The 19,442-nt window shown below is 34.4% G+C and overlaps 1 protein-coding gene across 2 annotated transcripts in view; it reads left to right on the forward strand.

Moving 5' to 3' along the window:
- LOC150085082 (polypeptide N-acetylgalactosaminyltransferase 14-like) overlaps positions 1 to 12,833 on the forward strand; it is an 83,622-nt gene extending 70,789 nt beyond the window's left edge. For both annotated transcript variants that reach the window (XM_090375753.1, XM_090375754.1), the window contains 3 exons: positions 1,542 to 1,656; positions 4,080 to 4,190; positions 12,240 to 12,833. In XM_090375753.1, the coding sequence (XP_090231879.1) occupies positions 1,542 to 1,656; positions 4,080 to 4,190; positions 12,240 to 12,398 (385 nt within the window). In that variant the 3' untranslated portion in view covers positions 12,399 to 12,833. The remainder of the gene's footprint in view (positions 1 to 1,541; positions 1,657 to 4,079; positions 4,191 to 12,239) is intronic.
- The last annotated feature ends 6,609 nt before the right edge of the window (positions 12,834 to 19,442 follow it).

Below are 19,442 nucleotides of genomic sequence, written 5' to 3' on the forward strand. Positions count from 1 at the left end.
GTCAGCCTTAAACACTTCAGTCAGGTCTCGTCACAAGCACCTAGTTTCCAGACACTGTAATTTATAGAACTGAAGTCTTTTTTTTTTTTTTTTTTTTTTTTTTACTCTTTTGTGCCTCTGACTAACCTCGTTGCTTTTCTTTGCACCCGTTCCATCCTTCCCAAAATTGGACTTCCAAACCACAGCTGTTGTCGATAGGAGTGATATTTCCACATTTACAACCTTATCCAAGTCTAGGGAAGCCCATGTTATCACATATAGAGGTTTAATGACAATCCTAGCCTTTTTTTATTAGTATAATTAAAATAGAAACCATCAGCTCTCTCTCTCTTTGTCATATCATCCACATAGGTGATCCACATAGAACTTGAGTTCCCAGCTCTTCAAGAAAGTTATCAAGATTGTTGATAAAGATGGAAAATGAATGAATTTCACCTCTGGACATATTGCTGTTGTTCTGGAACATGTTGTTCTCCCCCAAAGTAGTTGAGGATAGGTATTTTTTCAGCAGTGAGCAAATTGTGATTGATCGGGGTTTTTTTTTTTTTTTTTTTTTAGTTGATACAGGATAAGTTTGCTTCCTTGCATTCATTTGATCCTATTTAATATCAATACTAATTTCCTTTAAGATAATAAAAATCTTTCCCTTAACTCCTTGGATACTTCCTACAAAAATGTTATGGTCATTGCTAGCCAGTAGTTCCTTAACTTCCAGAATTTTAATAGCATCTTTAGTGATGATCAAGTCCTAGTAAAGAGATATAGAAAGAAGTTGACTTGACAATCCAAAAACTTGCTTGACTGTTATCAGGTGAGTTTCCTTAGGAATCTCGGTCTAAGTATAGATAGCACAATTTCTCACCCACACATGATGAGATGTAGTATGCTTGCCCACTGATCATCATGGTCATTTGGTCTGTAGCAGAGTCAAATCTTGATTTTTGCTCTTTCACTTTTTATGTCACTCCAGCGTGATTCAATGTTTTTCTGGTACCTCCATCCAATGGATATACGATTTTTGAATCGATGCGTCTAATCAGAAGCATAACACCCCTTCCCCCCTTCTGTTGTGTCTGTCATTCCTGTAATTACCATAATTCAATTTCTGCATTCAGTATATTGGGATAGGACCACATTTTTGATATCCCTATTATGTTGGTATTCATTGATTTAACCAATACTTCAAATTTATTAACTATGTGCCTAGCATGAGTTTACAAACATGAGAGTGACTCCAAACAGGTTTGCTCTACTTAATATATCAGCCATAAAAGACTGGTTTAAAAAGTATAACATAAATTTCTATTACAAAGACACAAGAAGGATCTACTGCACTGGGACAAGTGCCTGAACTATCTCAATGACTATATTTTAAAGTTAATATAACCATTTTACCTCTACTCTGCTAATTTTATTATATTCCTGCAGTAAAATAGGAAAATATAATTAAATTGTCCTTTTTATCAAACCCTTTTTCAATGATAGAATCACAAAATAATTTGCCATCGTTCATATTTTTTTATATTTCTTATTTATTATAGATTGCCTAAAGGGGATGCTGTTGCTTTTGGCCAAATATTGCAGGGTCAGTTATGTTTGGATTCTTCCAATTCTAAACTTCTCCTTGCTCCTTGCAATCCTGGAGAGCTATCTCAGGTACTTGTCGGAAATCAGAAATAGCAAATGTTTATACAATGCTTTATACAGTTTTTGTTTGCTAACTATAGTATTTATTAACTATTTATATTCGTTTGTCTTGTTAACTATTTATATTCATTTTAATTTTTGGAGAGTATCATATGGAAGTGTTCTGCATATCATATTGACATAAATTTCTCTTATCCTTCTACAAATATTGATATCAATGTAGAACATATGAGCACCATAGCTCTGTTATATACTATTGTTTGTTAACTATACACAAAATATGAATTCAGCATAATACTGTGTTGGAAATGAAATTCAAACATATATTAACTGCCCCAGAAGTAATGGTTAAATTATTATTTAGTTCATTATTACTTGGCACAAAAAATTTGAAAATATACATCTATGGCAAAGAAATTAGAAATGTTTCTCTGTTTAGTTATATATCATCAAATTATTGTCATCTTTCTTCTCTTTCCTTCCCCCATTAAAGCCAACCAAAATGCATTATTTTAAAAATGCAAGTGAAAAGTATCCAGAGTCTCAAGTGAAAAGGGGTCCCAAATCCCAACAAAGATGATCCCTGAACTTGGCCAGTCCTACCATCTCTTTGACTAGTCATAATGGCAGCAAAAATTATACATTTATCAAGCATACATTTTTCCAGCTGCAACCACACTGGGAATTTTCTATCTCTGTTTGCTCTGAGCTGTTCTGAAGTTCTATAATGTGCAAGAGCAGTTAAATTTTTAAATAAAAAAAAAAAAATTCCCTCTAGACCTTGGGAGAGCCACATAGGACTAGAGGCATTCACAAGGTAGAGAGAATATAAGAACATCACCATATTTAGCAGTCATGTAGGCTTGAACCATGGTTAACTGAATCCCATGTATTGATATACCCTCATGTTTGACCATTTGGCTACAGCAGTTTGCATTCAGTCATGAAGTTTACTGAATAAGCAATGGCATTAAAAGAGAGAAATATTTTTTTTTTGCATGGATTTTTGTAAAGGCAAATGTTATTGATGTGAATGCAGGCTTTCTTTCTTAATATTTCTGAATTTTGAAATAATAAATATGCTGTCACAGTTGTGAAAAGGATCGATCTTCCTCTGTACGTGTGGAATCACTTAGACCACATATGCATAAAATAATTCCAAATTGTTCACATTTTTGATGCCACTTCTATTTTTGATCTTTTCTCAACACAACTGTGAAAATCAATTTTTTATATTAAAAACATATATTTTTACTTAATTTTTTAAATTAAACTCCCTTCAGACCTGTTGGCGAGCAAAATGCAAATTGAAAAACCTGTGCACTTCGATGAATGTGTGCAACTGGATGCCAGCCTCCCACTGTGCGAAATGCAACAGTTTGATTCCAGTGACCCTTCAACGTCACGCAGCCAGAGAGCCATACTGATTAGAGGAAAGCATCAGTAAAGCCAGCTCGCTATTGATGATTGTATGTGACAGATGTCATTCAACATATGTGTATAATTAGGTTTAATTTAATTCCTGAATTTTTTTTCTGTGTGCCTGACTCAGGGGTAATGAATTAGGATTGTAAAATGTCAGAGTTTGGAGACCTTCCTATATATCACTCACGGCAATATTATCCTCCATTTCTAGCATCCCTTTTGGCAGTTCTACTATCCTCCATTCTCTTTATATGTCCAAACTCTGTCTTTTCTTGTAATCATTCTTCTCCCACTTTCCCCTGAATGGCCACATTTTTTTCCCCTTTCTTATCTCTGCTAGTATTTTCACACAAACACCTCTCTCAGAATGCATGCAATGGAAACTTCATTTCTATTGCCTGCATTCTGCTGATAGCCTTCTCTCAACATTAGTTTCTAATGTTTCTAATTAGAAACATTAGAAACTAAATTTTGACAAATTTTGAACGTACAATGAGGAGGGTTACGATCTTAACCAAAAATGAGGGGTTTGCAAGGGCTGAATGTCTATATGAAACTATTGGTCTTTGGGAATAACTTTATCAATGTTTTGTAGTATTTTGAGTTCTATCTTGTTACTTCTTGAAATTATGCCATATAATCTAGTTTTGCTTCTAGTCTGGAGAAAGAAAATTGAACATCTAATTATGTGTCTGTGAGTGTATGTTCTAATTTACTGTAGTAAACAGAGGTATCAAGTATAACAGTGTTACCATCCTTGCCTGATTTTTGCACCATAACATCTTTTATTTTGCTCAGTTCTTTAAGCTTTGCAAAGATTCAGAAATCATGTTTGATTTTTTGCTGTTCACATATTTATTATTTCATTTATCCGGCATGATTCAATTTCATTGAATCATACCAGATAAATTTCATTCACTCTGTGCTTCTGCAATGCATTCTTTTATCAGGTATTCCGTAAACATAAATTCAAACATAATTCTAAATTTAGTATTTGTTATATGCAGGAATGGTCATATACTAGAGATAAAGAGTTGCAAGCAGAGAAACAGTGTCTAGGAGTGCATGGTAAAGAGCATCATCTAACTTTAGTAAAATGCAACCGCAAAAATGGACAGGTGAGTACTATTTAGTGTTATCAATTAGTAGTCTGTGGACTGTGTAGATCTTTCATATCATTTCTGCCAGCTACAAAAAATTAAGAAAAAGTATTACATTCTGTTAGATTTCAAGATATAGTTTAACTACTTAATGAACACTAGTCTATAAACCTTTCATTAAAATTTTACCAATCTGCAAGTCAGGGCACCACTGAAGAGTATCTATCAACACCAATTTTTGACCCATTTTTTTTTAAGTAGTACGCTGAACTTAAAGATATAATTACATAGTTAAATTTCATCATAATTATTTTTATTCTTTTCAAGTATTTTAACAACTTGAAGTCCACATTTCAGTCTTTGCCTTAGTTTTAATATTAGTAATAGTTTAATGGTAACTGCAAAGATATGACACTGCACTGCATGGCTGTCATATTGCCACACCATCAATTGTAAGATGGCAGGTCCACTAGCAACGTGGTCAAACACAGAGGTATTAGTAGTAAATGATGCAAGAAAATAAGCTTATATAGCATTAACAAAAAAAAAAAAAAAAAAAAAACCCTTCCCATATCATATCCATCCCCTCCAATAGTTTGTCTAGTTCTTCCTTGAATTTATTCAAACTACCCACTTCCACAACAGATGGAAGTTCAATCAACTGGCTGAAGGCAAACTTCTGCACATTTATTCTGCAACCATCCTTTCTCAATTTGAATTTATGTCCCCTAACGTGTGCAGTCTGAGCGAAAGGAGGAATCCCATTAGATCATCTTACAGGTGCCTAGTCTTCAGATGCTGCAATTTGCCTTTCTTGGTAAGAGCACCACTTTGCTCCCCTCACCAATTTTGTTTCTCTTCTCTGTACTTGTGCCAGCAGCTCTACATCCTTCTAAAATGAGGCCTCCAGACTTGTATGCAGTACTCCAGATGTGGTTTGACCATTGCCTTATCCAATGGAATAATCACTTCCTTCTCCCTGCTAGCAAAATTCCTGTATATGATTGACAAAACCCCCAGAGTAACGTACCAACTGTGTAGTACCACACAGTTGGTATGTTACTCTGGAGTTACTGCTATCCATATGCAATATTTTGCATTTGTAATTACATGGAAGGTATATAAATGCTGCAATTTGCAGAACTGAAGCCTTTCTTAGTAACAGATCCATTTGTTCCCCTCACCAATCTCATTGCCCTCAAAGTGACTTAGGAAACAAACAGTTCTAAACTGTTATAAATTCTCTCACCCACAACCAAATCTGACCATGCAGTAAATGCAAATTTACTGCATGGTTAGATTTGTCCATGCAAATAAATAAAAGCAAGTCATATTGTCTTTCTCAGCTCTGCTGTAATACAAATATTGCAAAAATTTAGGAGTCTTATATTTTAAATAGTGATAACTGAAAGTCATGAGCAAAATAATTGTCTCCAGTAATTGAAATTACTGACAATTGCATTTTCATAATTATATGCAAATCAGTTGATTATGAAACTGACAAGACAACTGGGAAAAAAAAAAAAAAAAAAAAACAAACAATGGTGCAAGGATTTCAACTGATGTTATTAAATATAAATTGCTATTACCACTCAACCAACAGTACATGTACAAAGGGCCGACTGGGCTAGCCAGGTGGGTAAAGTGCCTGCCTGGCAACCCAAAGGTCGCGGGTTCGAATCCCGCCTCGGGCTTGGATCAAAGTACTGCAAAAACCTTGGGAGGTGCATTATGGCCACAGAAGCCGATGCGCCAACAACAACCAAAAAATAAAAATAAACGTGTACAAATTCTATATATATATATATAGAATTTGTACTATATACCTATAACTTAGGGAATAGCAACCCAAAAAATAACTTATACACTTGGTGGAGTTGAATTAAAAAATTGTACAGGAAGAAAGGAATCTGGGAGTTATGATATGGACAGATATGAACTTCTCTGAGAAGTGTAAACAGGTAGCCAGGAAAGCCCATGGTATCCTGTCAATGATTTATCAAACAATAGCCTGTAGACAATCCCACCATATAAGGCAATTGTAAGACCTCACTTGGAATACTGTGTCCAAGTATGGAGGCTCATCTAAAAAAAATTACATTGACTTTGAAAGGATCCACAGATGGGAAACATATGGCAAGAGCAGTGAAAAGAAAACCATATAAGGAAAGACTTCAATTATGTTGGCTACACAGCTTGGCAACTAGGTACCTTAGAGGGAACCTTATTGAGATTAAGGCTCTGAGAGAGGTTAGTGAAGGAAATGAAGGTGAAATTTTCAAAGTTAGAAATTTTCACTTTATAAATCCAGATTATAGGGGAAGAAGTTTTAAACTAGATTGTAGAAAGTTTTCTTTTAGCAAGTTATTAATTACTGGAACAATTGCCAGGAACAGTGGCCTCCCGTTAAGGCTCATAGTTTGAAGAAATTCAAGGGTCAACTGGATAGTTACCTATGTGAGGAGGAAAGTGCATAATTTGTCTATTTTTTATCTACTTTTTTTTTTTTTTTTTTTTTTTTTTGGGCCAGTGCAGTAAAAGCTTCCTTCCCATGGCTTCCTTGCACTACACCCGTAAACCTCACTGGATTACATCTCTTGGAATATGAAGATGCTTCCTTTCACTGTGTTGATGCCGACAATGTGACAAGTATATAGTTTGATAACTAGATGAGTGTATTTCAACTTGAAGAGGCAGACAGTATTTTTATTCATTGCTTTTTTTTTAATCCCCTTTGTTCTATTTAAATATTAGCCGCTTTGTATATTAAATACCCTTTAACTTTGTAAAAACCCTTTACCTTTTCATTTATTATTTAAATTCATAGATCCCTGAACATGCAAACACCTGGCCTGTGGCCATGATGGGAGGTTGACATCTTCTTAATATTATTATTACTAAGATGCATTAAAGGCTTATGCCTCAGGCTGCAAGAGAATTAGTCCATAAATGGGTAACAGAAGCCAGAATATCACCAGTGGATTGACATTGACGGAACCCATACTGGCGATCATTGATCAGACGGAAGGTTTCTAGGCAGTTTGAGTTGGCAGTTAATTGATTTCTCCATTACTTTAGAGAGGTAGAAGTAATTGCAATGGGACGAGAATTGAATGGGAGGGATTTGTCACCCTTTTTAGGAACTGGCTGGATACAAGAATTTCCAAGCAGAAGGAAAAACACCTTTGGAATAAGAAAGTGAAAAAAGGCAACAAAGAACAGGAGTAAGTTCAGGAGCACAGGTTTTGAGAACAAGTGAAGAAATACCATCAGGACACATGGAGCTTTCTTAGCACCAAATGTAGTATGTTGGGAATGCTGGGAGGTATTTTACCAAGATCATTAATACATGAGTTGGAAGAAAAATGGGATGCTAGCAGGTCAGCTTTATCCTTAGCTGAAGTGACAACAGAACCATCTGGTTTGGAGAAAGGTGGGAGCAGAGATGGGCAAAAGTTGCACCCAATAGCTTTGGCAAGAGACCAGAAAGCTCGGCTGCCATTAGGGCAAGAAGCAAGTTTTCTACTCTTAGCCTGTTCAAACTTTAGTTTGGACTGATTGATAACTGCTTTACAATTGTTGAGATTGGTGAATTAGAAACAAGCCAATTACGATATGCAACATTCTTCTCTTGAACAACCTTAACACATTTATTGGAAAACCAAGGTTTAGATAAAGGCGAAATTTAAAAGTGGAGTGTGGGATAAAGGATTCCATTCCTGCAAGAATAATTTCACTGACACAATCTGAGCAAACATTGACATCAGAAGTTTTGAAACAGTAATCAGACCAAGGAAAAGAAGGAAAGAAATCTTGCAGGTCATCCCATTTTGCATTCTTGTAATGCCAAACAATACGAGGTTAGGAATAGCCATAAGATAAAGGCTCCATTGGAGAAGAGACTATCACCAAGTTGTGATCTGAGGTGCCTAAAGGACCTCTCACTTTGACCATGTACTTAGAAGGGTTTTTTGTGAGAAAAAGATAGTGTTGGCTGAATGGTTGTTTGTTTGTTATTTTGTTTTTAGGAGCATTAGCAACTAAGGCCATATTGCTCCGGGATATGCGGTGGTCATTCCCTGACCTTTCCGCATCTTCCGTATTTGGTGGTGATGGACTCGAACCCCGGTCTAATCAAGAATGTGCTATGCACTGCTGCTCCTTCCCACCCGGCTACAAAGACGCCGAATGGTTAGGATTGTCTGGTATTCTTGTAGGTAAATGAACAATCTGTGCAAGGTCATTAGTAATTGCAAAAGCCTCAGCATCTTGACCAGCTTGGTTGGTGTGACTAGAAAATGGAAGCCAGCTGGAGTTGTGAACATTAAAATCACCAAGGAAAATCACCTCAATGTTAGGAAAGTTGGACTGGAGAAAGTCAAGTTGCAAAGAGAGAAGTCAAAGAGCTCCAAGTGATTAGTGGAGTTGGGAGAACGGTAGAGACAACAGATGAATTTGACAGAATGAGGCAGAGAGATTTTAAGCCAGAGAAGATTGAAAAGAGGAGATTCCAAATTACCTATTTGACTCCCAGTTAGCAAGTACAGCTTGTCTGGCATATCTGAGAGAATGTTTAACCAATGATTTCTCACACTACTGTTTTATGATCCATATAACCACAATGGATTATTGAAGTGAGTGCCGTCTCTTTATTAAGCATTTGACTAAATGCATATTTCTTGTCATACAGCGAATAATTTGGGCAACTGAGATGAGCAGTAGTTGAATCAACCGATAACTGAGATTCTGTCAGAAAAAGTACATGGGGTTTGGCAGACTGCAAGTGGAAACGGACATCGTTGAGATTAGAATTGAGACCACATATATCAATTAGGAAGTGTTTGGGAGGTTTAGAACTTTTCGCAAATAAGCTTACTCTATTAGTTTGACAATTCGTGGTGTATTCAATAGTAAGAAAAAGTGAGTGGGACGTGCTGTATGAAGTAATGAAAGTTTTGGATATGGGCTACACATGGTAAGAATACACCCAGATCCTTGACATAACATGGTCTCAACAATGTCTCCCGCATACACACTACTTGGACTCCCTCCAGTCACTATCTGCCAGAGTAGAGGTAGCAAGATTATACACTAGCTGATCTGGAAGCCGCCTAGAGTTATCAATAGGTTCAGTCCGGTCTGCTAACTAGCAGTTGGCCTACGAACACCATTTTAGAGCTGTACCCTCGAAATGTAAGGAAGATTGGATCTCGCCACGATGTTCATCATAACGTCAAAAGTCATCAATCATACTGCATGATGGAAGAGATGGGGAAGGGTTGACCGGAACTTATCTCTGGAGACTAAACATGGGTTCCACCACTTCAAGCCTCCACTAAGCAAAGTGGTGGTATTGCACCGGTTGATGAGTCATCTACCACCTAGAACTGCCTGGTAACAGAGGGGCGGCATTCCCCCATGTGGTGTGGGCACCACACCTCAACCCCTGTTTATGTTCGTTCAGGATTCAATAAAATCATCCAATCCTGGGTGGTCACCCACCATGTGCTTGTGCATGGAGGTTATACCCAGGATTACTAACAGTCCCACCATCATGAAGGTGCAAGCAGAGGATTTGGCTGTCACAGACTATCCAGACTTCACCGAAATTGAGTCCATTTGACTTGAGTGTCACCCGAATATCAGTTCCATCAGCGTTTGACTCCCAGTTAGCAAGTACAGCTTGTCTGGCATATCTGAGAGAATGTTTAACCAATGATTTCTCACACTACTGTTTTATGATCCATATAACTACAATGGATTATTGAAGTGAGTGCCGTCTCTTTATTAAGCTTTGACTAAATGCATATTTCTTGTCATAAACTTCGACATCTTAAGCTTTTGCTAACTCTTTTATGGTCATTTATTGCATGGAATTAAGTCTCGTCGCTTCAACAGTGAATACTATTTCAAAGGACAGTGCATGTATAAAAGAACATGTTAAAGGATCAATGCATTTAAGATCAACAGTGATCACAAAACAGCATTCAGGTGCTATATCAAAGGTGGAAAAGCTATTAATAATATGGATGGAAAATCAGATCCAGAAGCAAGTACTCCTGAGTCCAATGGCCTAAGCAAAAGCAAGAAGTATTTATGAAGATATTAAGGATAAGTACCCCAAGACAAGTTCGTGGCAAGCAACAGGTGGTTTAATAGGTTCAAGCATCATGCTGGTTTCCAAAACATTAAAGTATGCAGTAAAGTCGCCAGTGCCGATTCTGCAGTTGCAGAAAATTTTTTTTTTTGGTGTTGAAAAAAACCCCTTCTAAATCTCCACAGCCGTCAATTCGCAGCAGGCATGTTTATCAGCTGGAGAGCTAATTCTGGCAACGATTCTCAAAAGGTACAACTTCCTGACATTTATGCCTGTCTCCTCTCTCTTTTTGTAATTTTATAATTTTTAAATTTTTGTAATTTTTCCTGTGCATGAGATAAAAAAAAATTTAATAAATAATTCTAATTTACATGTTCGGCGAACATTTCTTTTTTGCTTCAATCAAATTTGCAAGTGATGCATAAGCATTTAGGGAAATTCTGACTTACATAAAATTCCAGCTTACGTAGAATTCCGCGGAATATAACTCTTAACATAAGCTGGGGAGTGGCTGCATAATTTTCCAGGGTAAAAAGATTTCCTGCATAAAAAGTTCATGATAAAGAATGCACAGTGTATTATTATAATGACGTTTTCCCACTTAATACATTTTTTTAAATACTGTATATAAATTATTTATTTTTAATATTAAAAAATACTAAACAATATAAACATTTGGTAATTGAACAAGTTAGTGCCAAGCATCATTCTAGTTCATAGTAAACCACCGAAGTAGGTGAAATGGCATTGTTTTTGATATACATTTATCTCATGCCTTAACGAGTTGCCTTGATATTGCACTACCTCCATTAAGAAATGCATCACCAATGGAGAAGACTAATGTTACCTTGAATGGTTTAAGCATGCTCAATGCTGATGGGATTCTTCCTCTAGCTCAGAAAAATCACCTGAGAGGGCATAAATTCAAATTGAGGAAAGACAGATGTAGGATAGACGTGCGGAAATTTGCCTTTAGCCAGCGGGTGGTTGGTTGGTGGAACAGACTTCCATCCCTTGTGGTGGAGGTTGATAGCCTAAATAAGTTTAAGGCTCAGCTGGACAGGTATTTTGAACGAACAGAGGGGTGAAGTGGAAGTGGGTTTTTTTTTTTTTTTTTTTTGGCTGATGCTGCATAAGCTTGCTTTCTTGCATCAAATGCCTCTACTAATGCTAATGTTACTTATTCTCGTTGGATACCACCACCCAGGGATGGTGGGAGTGGTGGTATCCGCTGAGAATCCATTGTCGAAGCATTGCTTATTTGAGGTAGTTCAATATCAGGGCAACCTGTTGTGAAGTTATTCACAATATGAGATATAACAGAAACTATGCCATTTCACCTACTTCGGTGGTTTACTACAAACTAAAATGATGCTTGGCACTAACTTGTTTGATTATTAAATTTTCCATATTCTGAGACTTTCAGCACTAAAACCTTTTTAGTATAAAAAGGTTTTAGTGCTGAAATAATGGAAGTGACACATTGCAATTGTTTTCATCGGTATCTATAATTGAGTATGTAGACTGTTAAGCATTAAGTTCTGATGGTTGTGAACAGTTCTGAATTACTTAGTTGCTATGTCTTATTGTAATTGTGACCTTTTAAGGTATTTTGAAACTCCAAAGGAACTCATTCTTCCAACTTGGTAATGAGTTTAATGAAGAATGTTAAGCAATTAAAAATCCTCAGTTTAAAAATATTTCCCATAGGCAGAGTAAAATATTTATAAATTCTGAAATAGTACTTAAAAATCATCTTTAACATATGTATGTATGTGTATCTTTTTATTTGTATAGTTAATATTTCATGCCCTTAGGTCATTTTCCCTTCTAAGAAGTTTTTCCGCATAAGAAGTTCTAAACCTCCAGTTCCTTGGAAAACTTCTTATCCGAGTTCTACTGTAATTACTTTATTATTATGAAATTGTTTAAGATTAAAAATATATCTCTAAGTCAATTTTTATTTGCAGAAATGGACTCGTCGAAGGAGGACACTGATACACAAAGCCACTGGCTTGTGTTTGGACAATATGGCTCATCTGCAAGTTGTGGTAAGCACATGCAGAGAACATTCCTATTCTCAGCAGTGGGATTTCTCTATGGAACTTCAAACCTGGGATGAACAATGAACATCCCCTATCTTAGTGATATGAAGCTACATGAAGCTTTAAAATGTGGATCTCATTTTGACACTCAGTGATAACCGAAATTGAATTATGGGTAGCACGAATATGCTTTTCTAGATAAATATATTCTGCTACAACGTGACAAACTAATTCTATATATTTTCAGCAAATATTTGAAGTCAATGCTTTATTTTTTTTTCTCACTTGTGATAACAGTGGGAGGGAAAAGTGCCAAGTGAATTTTTGTACCTGTGATTGTTATCTTTATTTATGTAATTGTAAGCACTATGAGCAAAGATTTTGTTATGTCTAAAGTATGTGATACGAATAAAGAAAACTCAATAGCATGTTTTTTGAAAATGGAGTTATAAATCATACTGTGCTAGCAAAGACTGGAAAATACAGTGTGAATTCCACTTTTGACTACACAGCCAAATAAATGTAAGAAGTTGTCTTCCTTTCTTAAAAAAAAAAAAAAAAAAAAGCAGAAAAATTGTCATATACAAATTCAACATACATTTATATGAAATAAATGCTCTTATTTTACATACCAAGGAGCTAAAGACTTTATCCTGACTGTTTTCTTAAAATCTGTATTAAAAGTGATGTATAGAATTAAATGAAATATTTATATAATATTTTTGTTTCATCAGTGCATTTTACTGTATTCCAGTATCACACAGACATATCTCAATCACCATGGCTCAGTGGTCAAGTAAGAGAAAGCAAAATAGCATACTCATCTGAATGGAACGTGGTTCAAACCTGTAACTAAGAGTCTACAGCAAATGACTGATTCATTGTAAAAATGATTAACTCTAATCTCTCTGACCTATTGGTTGTGCCAGAATATAAACAGAACATAAATTTTAGCATATAGCAAATTTTTAAATATTTTAATGTGTTAGACATGCCATGTAAATGTATTTCTTGCTTTGGCCACAAGTTTTAAATATATTTATGTATGTTGGTTGTGGACTAAGTTGTAACCACAAAAATACAGAGCTCTGCATATTAATGGTTCAAATCAGTGCAGTACTAGAAAATATATATTCCACTGTTAAATAGAGGGTGCAGTATTTGGCAGCTGTTGGTAGACTCATCTTACTATATATAGCCATCTAAGAATAAGAAAAAAAAGAAGCATTTTCTAAGAATTTCTTAGTGGTAATACTTCTTAACAAAATTCACATGGCATATATATATATATATATATATATATATATATATATATATATATATAAAAAGTTTTTGTAAAACTGTATAAGGTACAACTATGAAGTAATGAGGCAATTTTATAATAAGCACACTTTTGTTAGTACACATCTATGGGCAACCAACTGCTTGCAAAAAAAAAAAAAAAAAAAAGGTGGATCATCTGCAGGAGGACATGATATAACAGATATAGATATTTTATCTAGCCAAGAAAAAATTTTCTTAAAGCATTACACACTTAATACATTTAAAAATGCAAATTAAACCTTTGTTTTCTGAAGACTGGTTATTTAACTTCAGTTAATATATACAAAGTACAATTTTAAGATTGGCAGCAGCCAGTGACATACAAGATGTCAGGGCATTTCTGATACACACCAATGGACTTTTTCTTCAAAGTAATTCCTCCCTGTGAAACTTTGCACTTTAAATAATTATGCTGTTGCTGTTGGAAAAGTTTATGGAATACTTACTGTTAAGTATCCTTTGTAATTCTCATCATATTATTTTGTTTAGCTTTTTCCTGTTTTTAAAATTTGAAGGAAAGAGATTGGGCAGGGGACCAATTTGGTGAAGGTGTGATCAAGTTAGTATTAAGTAGCAAAAGATCCTAGAAAGCAAACTTATATGGCATCAGCCAAAAAAAAAACCAAAAACCCTTCCCATCTATCCCTTCTAATAGTTTGTCTAATTCTTCCTTGAATTTATTCAAATTACTTCTACAACACCAAATGGAAGTTTGTTCTAACAATCAACTACTACCTCCTGGCTGATGGCAAATTTCCTGCACATCTATTCTGCAACCATCTTTCCTCAATTTGAATTTATATTCCTTCATGTGTAGTGAATCCATTCAAAGCCTTAAACATCTCAATCTCCAGATGCTATAGGTTGCAGAACTGAAGCTTTTCCTGGTAAGAACACCCTTATGTTCCCCTAACTAATAGCATACTCTGATTACAATTGCTGTAATGACATGATGATAACACCTCATGCACTGGCAGCTTTGTCACTGGCTGTAACAGCAGTGCCTATTGTGGCCATTCCCAAAACTTCTAGCCATGTACTTTTATACTATAAACTATGCATTTAATTCCTTAAGAATGACTTTAAGAAGAAAAATAAGTGATTTTCATATCTTGATGACAAATTAATGTGTTCTTTCTATGTTGGAAACATTGATAACCACAGATTTTAAGAATAAAATCTAGCATGACTGATTAAATAATAAGATACTAAGATCACTTACAACACTTGTAAAATATTTTGCAATTTTTATTGAATAATTATACAGAGGTACAGGTGCTATAACAATTTCATGATGAAAAAAAAAATTCAAAATAAAACACATAAAATAAACATTAAAATACAGTTCTTTTATATTTAAAGAAAAACAATACTAACATCTAAAAGAAATCTTACTTAATTTACTTTGTTTTAAAAGCAGTCCACATGCTCATTTAAGTTACATTTTCCCCCCTCTCAGTAATTTTAATTTGGTTTTATTTTTTAAAAGCTTAGCTTACTCTTATTAACATAAAACCATTAAGAAGAATTAGTAAATACATGATGAGATTAGCTTTTTTTTTATTTTGAAAATTAATAATTCCTTAAGTTCTTTGCAGTAACAGCAGTTTTCATAAATTGTACATAAATTTATAAAATTTACATAATATAGACCTAACTGTGTAGAAAACCATATATATATATATATTTTTTTTTTCTATGTAATGCCAAATATTAGGTACATCAGTCTCAATTAGCTGAGTTGTAATTGTCAGATCTTGGTACTTCTTAAAGTCACTAACAAAATTACTAATCATTTACCAAAATACTATTTGAACCTATGAGAAGTTTTATCACTGTCAGAAAGTGCATGTACTGACAAGAGAATCATGTTTACTAAGTCAGGGCTTTCTTGTGATTAGCAGTAATATGTTAATTATGGGATATTTGTTTGGTATTTGGAGCATTAGCAACTAAGGAGATATTGCTCCGGGGATATGCAGTCGTCATTCCCTAACCTTTCCACATCCTCCGTATTTGGTGGTCACAGGCTCGAACCCCGGTCTAATCAAGAAGCATGTGCTACGCACTGCTGCTCCTGCCCACCTGGCTACGGAGGTGCCAATTATGGGATAATTACTAACATAAGTATAGGATAATTATTATTACAATATCATTGTTATTACAATAAGAGTGATTATGTAACAAATATCTAAGATTTTGCTTCAAAATAAAATTTACAGTTAGCATTTCAAGGTTACGTTACTAGCAAAAAAAGTGTTTACTCAGTTGATATTATTCAGTAAACCAGGTTTGTAAATTAAACATATTGTCCATTCAAGATGAGTTTACTATGATGTCACTGTGTGATTCCACCCTACTGTTCTGTGGGGTTAAATCATACAGGGTAAGAGAGTACGCAACTGCTAAGCATACCATACCCCCATTCAACAGTTTATTTTTAGTGCTTTCAAAGTTTAAGTGTACTAAATGTAATCGAAATTTTACTTTCTAAAGTGGTTTTTTATCGTTTTCATACAGAAATTGCGAAATTTTACTTTCTAAAGTGGTTTTTTATCGTTTTCATACAGAAATTGTGCACAAGAATCTATTAACCATTTGGCTTTTAGCTTTAAAAGTGACATGGTATTGGACAAGCACTGATGTTCTGTTTGTTTGTAGTTTCAAATTACTTGTTTTCTTTCTCCCATTAGTTCAATAAATATTTACTTGTTTTGAAAGATTTATTATTTTCAAACAGTGAAGATGAGAACATGAAACTCATATTCTCTAAAGATGGATGCTATTCTGTGGGAAGTAACATATATAATTTCAAATTTTGCACTGTGAAGAGTGTCAGAGTTGAAATTTCAAAATAAATGTGAATATGAAAGTAATAAAGAGTATTGAATATAGAGTAAGTTTCTAACTTATGTAAGTCCAAGTTATAAAATTTTGGACTTATGTAAATTTTTTTTCACTCAATTTTTTTTTTTTTTTGGATTGTAAAATTTAAAACAGTAAAAAAAAAAAAAAGCAATCAATAACAATGAACATGGTATGCACAAATTGCACAAGTGAGATACGGAGCAACAAGCTTAAAAAACAGGAATGAAGAGAAGATTCTGAAATTTTTTTTTTTTTTTATGACTGGACATTTCACAGTGAAAGGGGGACACATTTCACCTTGATTAATAATGTAAAAACCCACAGAATTCCAGCTATCGGTATTATTGTAAATACGATAAGATTGTTGTTGTTGTTTGTTGTTTGGTTTTTAGGAGCATTAGCAACTAAGGCCATATTGCTCCGGGATATGCGGTGGTCATTTCCTGACCTTTCCGCATCCTCCATATTTGGTGGCGACGGGCTCGAACCCCGGTCTAATCAAGAAGCGTGTGCTATGCACTGCTGCTCCTTCCCACCTGGCTACGGAGGCGCCTCGATAAGATTGAGTTTACTACCCATTTCTAATGAATTGCACTAACAGAAAAGTCAGAAACTGCTGCAAATTGTCTTTATTGATTTATGGTTGTGACCTACAGAAATGTTCTTTAGTAAAATGTGAGCCTGGTGAGGGATAACAGTGTGTTTCTGCCTTAACAAGATGTGAAGTTCTTTACAGAAAATTTCATTTTGACTGTTATTTTGGCCGACTAAGAGAATAAGTGACAGCAGTACTAGTAAAGCTACCAAGAAAAGGAAAGCGATCAATTTGGATCAGCATATTAAAATAATATGGATGTATGAAAATGGTCAAACATTAACAAGTATCAAGAAGAATTTAGATTTGTCAGTGTCAACAGTGAACACAATAATAGAGGACAAAGATAGAATACAAGAAACAGTGAAGGGATCAGCACCAATGAAGTCAACTATAATAACCAAGGCTACGAAATACATATCGGTTTTTACAGTACAATAACATGCATTTTTTCTTATATACCACTACAGCTACTTCGCTGTCTCCAGATAAAGTTTTTAATTGAACTAATTAAAAATATATAATTATTTTTCTATATGTATAACTAATTATATAAAATACATATGCTAATTACTTGAAAAATATATAACTATTTTTCTTCATTCTTCTGAGGATATTGTGTGATTTTTGTAATTTTGGCATAGCAGGGATATAGTAGCAATATTTATTAGTCATTCCCGAGTTACATAAAACTCTACTTATGTAAGAAGTCCTGGAACATATCTCTTACGGATGTCGGGGACTTACTGTATGTATGTTTTTTTAAAATATTTTTAATGATATTTATGTATATAGGCTGAAATATATGAATGTGCCCATGTTTAAAATTTTGTGCACTTAATGGCCTTTTAAACTGGAAATGAGAGACGATGTTTCTATTTTATGTCTAAAACATTTTTTTGTAATATTACACAGAATTAATTTTTTTTAAAATAAAATGTGTTAAACTTAAAGAATGTTTTAAAATTTTTAATACTGCTTATTAAAAGTTAAAAATTATAAACAATATGTATTGAGATCCACTAAGAAAAGATGAAATGGTAGCAATGTTCAAGCAGATTCAAAAAACCCAAAACATTTTCCAGAGGGCACCTATCAGGTGACTTGCTACCATTTTTGGTATGCTTTAGGGTGCCAGATTAAAATAAAATCTGAAGATATATAAAACCAAATCAATTAAGGGATTTAAATTACCTTAAAAGTCAAAGCAGAGAAAAAAAAATATTGTCAAGATGGCAGATTTATTTTATAAAGACATTCCCTGTGCCAGATAAAATTCAGCACAGGAATGTTATTCCCAAATTAAGGAGGAACAGTGTTCTACATTTTATAAAAACTGAATTTCAAATTCTTTTTTTTTTTAATATTAGAAAAATGTGTTTATCTTTGAAAGCAAAAGATATTTATTACCCAGGTTAACTGGTCAAAAATTTTTGGTTTTCATTTCTCTATGTGCAATAAACAAGAACCTTTGGGGAAATTATTGATATTCTGTTGTTGTTTGTTGTTGTTTGTTTGTTATTTGGTTTTTAGGAGCATTAGCAACGAAGGCCATATTGCTCCGGGAATATGCGGTGGTCATTCCCTTGACCTTTCCGCATCCTCCGTATTTGGTGGTGACAGGCTCAAACCCCGGTCTAATCAAGAAGCATGTGCTACGCACTGCTGCTTCTTCCCACCTGGCTACGGAGGTGCCCTATTGATATTCATCACTGCCTTATACATAAACAGATCTTTACTACACTGATATTTCAATAAGATTCTAATGAATTTATGTAATAATGAATGCCAACTTTTAAATTAAAAGCTACTATTGTCTATATTATGTCTTTAAAAACATATCAAACGACATTCCTATAAAGTGTTCTATAGGTTTAAAGGATCCATCAGGTAAAGGAAATATTATTATCCACATTGGCAGTGAAGATGGCTAGCTTTATTTAAGGTGGATTGTGGGTGTTTGACTGAAAGTATTGCTGAATATCATGCGGAAATTAACCGAGATTCTTCTAAAGAACAGTTTGGAAACATTTTATCAAAACTGGAGATAAAATATTTACTATTAGGAATAATTATTCCTCCCACCACCAGTTCAATTAAATTGAAAAATTCCAAGAGAAACTCAAAGAAAAGCAGGATAGTGGTTAGTTAGTAAAGCTATTTTGACAGGTCAAAACTGAACTGACCAACTTAAAATTGAGTTGCTGGATATGATTTCTCAACGTTAACCTACATATAATAAATATATTAATGACAAAATGGTCCATTGTACATAAAGTGACATATATAATGTTAATTGGGGTCACCATTAAAACTGTCTACATTAGGAAAGAGAAAAAACT

Source organism: Mastigoproctus giganteus, chromosome 6 (genome assembly GCF_048544385.1).
Source record: "Mastigoproctus giganteus isolate SK-2022 chromosome 6, ASM4854438v1, whole genome shotgun sequence".
Lineage (NCBI taxonomy): Eukaryota > Metazoa > Arthropoda > Arachnida > Uropygi > Thelyphonidae > Mastigoproctus > Mastigoproctus giganteus.